The sequence below is a fragment of the Penaeus japonicus genome, unplaced genomic scaffold (assembly GCF_977035675.1).
Source record: "Penaeus japonicus unplaced genomic scaffold, GWHDUDI00000001_assembly GWHDUDI00000036, whole genome shotgun sequence".
Lineage (NCBI taxonomy): Eukaryota > Metazoa > Arthropoda > Malacostraca > Decapoda > Penaeidae > Penaeus > Penaeus japonicus.
This window is the reverse complement of record NW_028234438.1, coordinates 14,767,895-14,772,894: the sequence shown is the minus strand read 5'-3', so window position 1 is coordinate 14,772,894 and position 5,000 is coordinate 14,767,895. Positions and strand designations below refer to the sequence as shown.

General features: G+C 35.2%; 1 protein-coding gene across 1 annotated transcript in view; it reads left to right on the top strand.

Annotated features, from left to right (window-relative positions):
* trol (terribly reduced optic lobes) overlaps positions 1 to 5,000 on the top strand; it is a gene marked incomplete at its 5' end in the record, with an annotated part of 223,644 nt that overhangs the window by 193,739 nt on the left and 24,905 nt on the right. Inside the window, 6 exon segments of the mRNA XM_086531816.1 lie at positions 890 to 990; positions 1,177 to 1,332; positions 1,820 to 2,017; positions 2,795 to 2,958; positions 3,263 to 3,359; positions 4,089 to 4,403. Coding sequence (XP_086387942.1) covers positions 890 to 990; positions 1,177 to 1,332; positions 1,820 to 2,017; positions 2,795 to 2,958; positions 3,263 to 3,359; positions 4,089 to 4,403 — 1,031 coding nt within the window.

The window sequence follows — 5,000 nt, the reverse complement described above, 5'->3', positions numbered from 1 at the left end:
AGCTGTCATTCAAAGTCAATGCAGAGCAGCACAGGGTAATGTAAAAGTCAATAAGCAAGACTTTGCTGATGATGTTGCCATCTTATCTGAATCTCTGGAAACCTTAGTGTGGGCTGCCACTGCATTCAGCAGTGAGATGAAGCCCTTGAGTATATAAGAATTTTAGATAAGACCAATATCAAGGACTTAACAGGCCTGCTAGGGGAACCTGGCCAGTTGGTACATGCTTGATGATGTAGTCCATGACTCTGGACTGTCAGCCCTGGAAGTCAACATATGGGTTGGCCTGGTAGGAGGAGCCATGAACTTGCCTCACAAGAGTGTTTGGAAATGCTGGTGCTGCAGAAGGACCAAGCTACATATCTTCAAGACCTTGATACTGCCAATCCTGCTATACAGCAACAAAATACGCAATATATCACAGCAGGATCATGTATCCAACCTGACTCCACTTTAAGACCAGCATAGGATCTGTTATTAAATCAATCTGTGACCACCAACTTAGTCCTTATAGTCACTTGGCTTCATGCCCATCAGGTTGTCTCTAGCTGAGGATGATTATGGAATGGACAACTCAATTGAATCTATCTTGAAATAGCTAAGATGAACCATGTCCCTTCCTGGCAACTTCCTAGGATGGACTCTCATGGCTGGAAGTGGAGGGTGACTGGCACTGTGCCCTTCTTGGCATCATCCCCAATAATTGATTCACTGATAAAATGTTCAAGTAACTATACTGTGGTGTAATGCTGTCAATGATGTATCATAGTGGTTTTACTTTTATCATGGATTGTAGTCTTGGAAGGTAATATTTGATACAAAGGATTCATGTGTAATTGGTCAAGGTAAAGATTTCTTATTTTCTTTTTTTTTCTTTCTTTCTTTTTAGACCCAGCCAATCAACAGCTCCAAATGTTGCCGTCTATGAAGTACCAGCTGCATCAAAGTCTGATTCTGGCACTTATCAGTGCTCTGCTAACAATGCTGCAGGTGAGAATTACTAGAACAAAAATTTGTGTGTGTATGTGTGTGTGTGTATAATGCCCTTTGGAATTATTCAAGATTTCACTAGTATGATAAAGAAAAAAAACAAACTATAATGACATATATGTATGAAGCACCCACTTGATTATGAAAAGAAAAGAAAAACTTCATCAGTAACTCCTCATACTAAAGGTTTAAGCGAGGAGAGAATCCAGGTCATTGTGGAGGACTCGCTGCCAGGATACCAACCCAACGGTAATGGTTTCACAATCCCAGTCACACAGCCTGAAGCTGCCACAATCTTCGTACCTATTGGAGGAAACTATGAGTTCTCATGCAGGGATCAAGGTAGGGTTCTGTGCGGCAGATGTGTTCTTTCTTTTGTTTTAATATGGGACCATGTCATTTTTTTTCTTCTTCTTTCTCATCTGTTTTTTAGATTTCTAATAATCTTATCTATATATCTATATCTATATCTATATCTATATCTATATCCATATATATATATATATATATATATATATATATATATATATATATATATATATATATATATATATATATATATAATGTATAGGTAGATAGATAGATAGATAGATAGATAGATAGATAGATAGATATTAGTTAGTAAAACCAAATGAAAGATGAATATTTTTTTATCAAAAAATGATATTTTTCCCATTTTAGGGGGAAGGGGTAATTTTCAACAATAATGAGTCCAGAGTCATTAGATTCAGGAAAATTAGCACCAAAGATAATGTTCATAGACAGTGAAGATAATCTTTATAGTATTTATAGTCGATCATGTTTTTTTTTAATTCAATTTTTCCTTCAGGCCCAGATGCTGCATCAACCACATACGACTTCAGACGCAGTGACAATCGTCCCTTGCCTCGTGGCTACCGCATTGAGAATGGTGTTCTGTACCTCACGAATGTTGACCAGTCAGCCTCAGGAGAGTATGCTTGCGTGGGATCCGACCGTATATCTGGAAGGATTCTCTTCACCATTTATGCCACCTTTGAGGTTATTGGTAAGTAGACTCACCATTGCATCTCGACTTTGCCTTGACTTATCTTTGGAACATTTGCGTCTTTTGTCAATTGCATCTCGACTTCGCCTTCACTTATCTTTGGAACATTTGCGTCTTTTGTCAAAAAAGAAAAAAAGGGAATCATTCGTATAAGATATGGAAAATTTAAAGAAAGTCACATGTTACACTCAATATTCACAAGGGAGCCTTTCTTACTATTACCTTTTAAACCAAATGATGCTTCTTCCTTGTGCTGCAGGAGACCCATGTGGTCCTCAAGGTACTCCCATGAAACTTTTCTTGATCGATGAAATATTATTTACTGATATATTTCTATATTGCAATTGTGAAAAATAAATGTCTTGATTAATTTTTTACACATATATATGTTATATCACATTTATTGCTATTGGTTTGATAAATGTTCTAACTCATTAGGTATTTAGATATGAAATTTGATTTATAGATATATCTTTGATTTGAGTGTTAATTCTGTGTATTATTTTGTAATTTCCTCTGGATGTTCATATAGCTCAAGGTTGGTAATAATATTTTGTTTACTATTTTTTTGAAATGTGTTAATTGGCAATAATTTTTTCTTTCTTTGTGCATGATTCATGACCAACAGGATTTATATTATCTAAGGCCATTCATTTCACTTTTCTAGACTCAACAAAAAAACAAGAAGAAAAATTGAAATAACAGATGAGTCAGTCAGCCTACCATCAAAAAGACTGCCTTGAAATACTTATTTATATCTCCCCCATCTTTTTCCAGCACCTCCACGCATCACGCTAGACCCTGCACGACAGATTGTTCGTCCTGGGGATCGTGTGCGCATACGCTGTACTGCCACTGGCCCACAACCCATCACCATCAACTGGTCAAAGGACGGAGGGTACATGCCACGCACTGTCGTCATCAATGGCGGAGAGATGATGGTAAGTAGAAATCCTATTTTTTTTTATGTTTTAGATTTTCCTGCTTATTCCATTTCTTGACAGATATTATCAAAACATTGTTCCTTTTTTTTTTCTTTTTTTTTTTTCACTCTTCGTACTTCTCATCTTTCCGTTATTATATCACGATGGAGCTAGTTTGTAATCATTGACTTCGGAAGTTGTCAGTAGATCCTGAGGCTGCAGTATCTAGTGCACATGCAGAACTTGACAGTGGGAATTACTTGTCTTTTCATCTTTATGTTCTTGTTTACAAAGAAATCCATTTATGAATTTCTTTCAACAGTTCCGTGGCATTGAGACTTCTGATGCAGGAAGGTACATCTGTCAAGCTGTAAACAATGCTGGAACTGCACGTGCTGTTGCAGAAGTTGTCGTCAATGGTGAGTCTACCTTTTTTTTATATCAATTTTATTGCTAACAATTATGTAATTTAATCTTAATGTCAATGTTAATCTTGACTTTAGCTTATGATTTATAATGTTTAATTCTTTTTGTTATTAAAAGAACCCATGTTTGCATAGTTTACAAATAGACACTGTTGTATCCAAATAATTTATATTAAGCACTAATACTAATTCATTTTCTGTTTACAACATATTCAGTCAAATTATTATTTCCTTTTTAGATGTTGAGTTATGTGACTGTACATATAATTTTTCCTTTTTCTTCTTATTCATTCAGGGTCTATTTCTACTTGCTAGAATCTGATGTTTTTTTTAATGTTTATGAGCTTTTATTTGTATAATAATGTTGATTTAGATTATATACCATTCATATCCCTGTAATTTGTTTCATGTTACATGAAGGAACTCTTCCTCTTGTTGGAGAGGATGATCTTGAGGAACTTTTATTAGCTACAGGTTCAACTTACAATTATTTCTGCATGAAAATGTGTCACTCTGCATGTAAATAAGCATAGCCTTTCTTCTCTTTTTCAAATGTGTAATTAATATCTTCTGATGCTTGCTCTGCATCTCATTGTCTCCCCTTTATGTTGTCATCCCTCAGATATCGCAACAGGTCAGTGTTGTGTATATTGAGTATTGTGTCCTTTTTATGCTTATGGAATTTGAGAAAACAAATTATCTGGTGATTTATCATCGCACCAGCTGTGAATGAAGATACCCTGCCAGAGATACTGCCAAGTGAAGACCCCAAGGAAAATCCAGGATTATATGATATTTTAGGAATCAAAAATCCCGAGGACATGTTTTTTGACCAGTTTGAAGATGATGAAGATTACCTTGATTCCTCATCTACTCCTGAAGAAGGCTATTATTTGAGTGTGGGTGATGAGGAATTGTGCGAATTCATGTGTCGAGATAAGACAAAGTGCATCCTTTCAAGTCAGTTGTGTGATGGTAAACGCAATTGCCCTGATGGATCAGATGAGGAAGAATGCTTAAAGGATACACTAGCAGCAAGTTAGTAGTACACATATCTTTATTCATGTGTGATACTGTGAGGAGCATCACTTTGATTGCATACATGTGGGGATCGGTGTTGTATTCTCTTGTGTGGTTTATAGTTGATATGTTTTTGGTTTTGGTTTTTGGTTTTTCTAGGAGGGGGACACCTCAGTAACACTTTTCATTTTTTTTTTTTTTTTTTTCTAAGAGGGGGGCATCTCAGTAACACTTTTCCCATAAGTTCTGAGTTTTATAAGGAAATTCAGACATCTTTTTCTATGCCTTTCAGCTATAGATATATTCTATCCTAGCATTACATAAATGAGTTTGATTCTCATATATAAGCCAGTTCAGTTATGTTTTCTCTCATATATGTAATATCTATTATAGATGTTTAGATATTTAGATTTCTTTAAGAAGAAATATCAAACTCCAGGTGGAAAGGAAGTCAGTTAAAATCACTGACTGACATCAAGTCAAGTTGCTTAAATTTCATGATGATAGGTGTCTTTATGTCTACTATCATTTATGTCTAGTTCTTTCTATGATTCTGAGTATGCTTATTTACTGATTTTTTTGTTTCTCATTTTTTTGTTTCCTTAAAAGTGATTT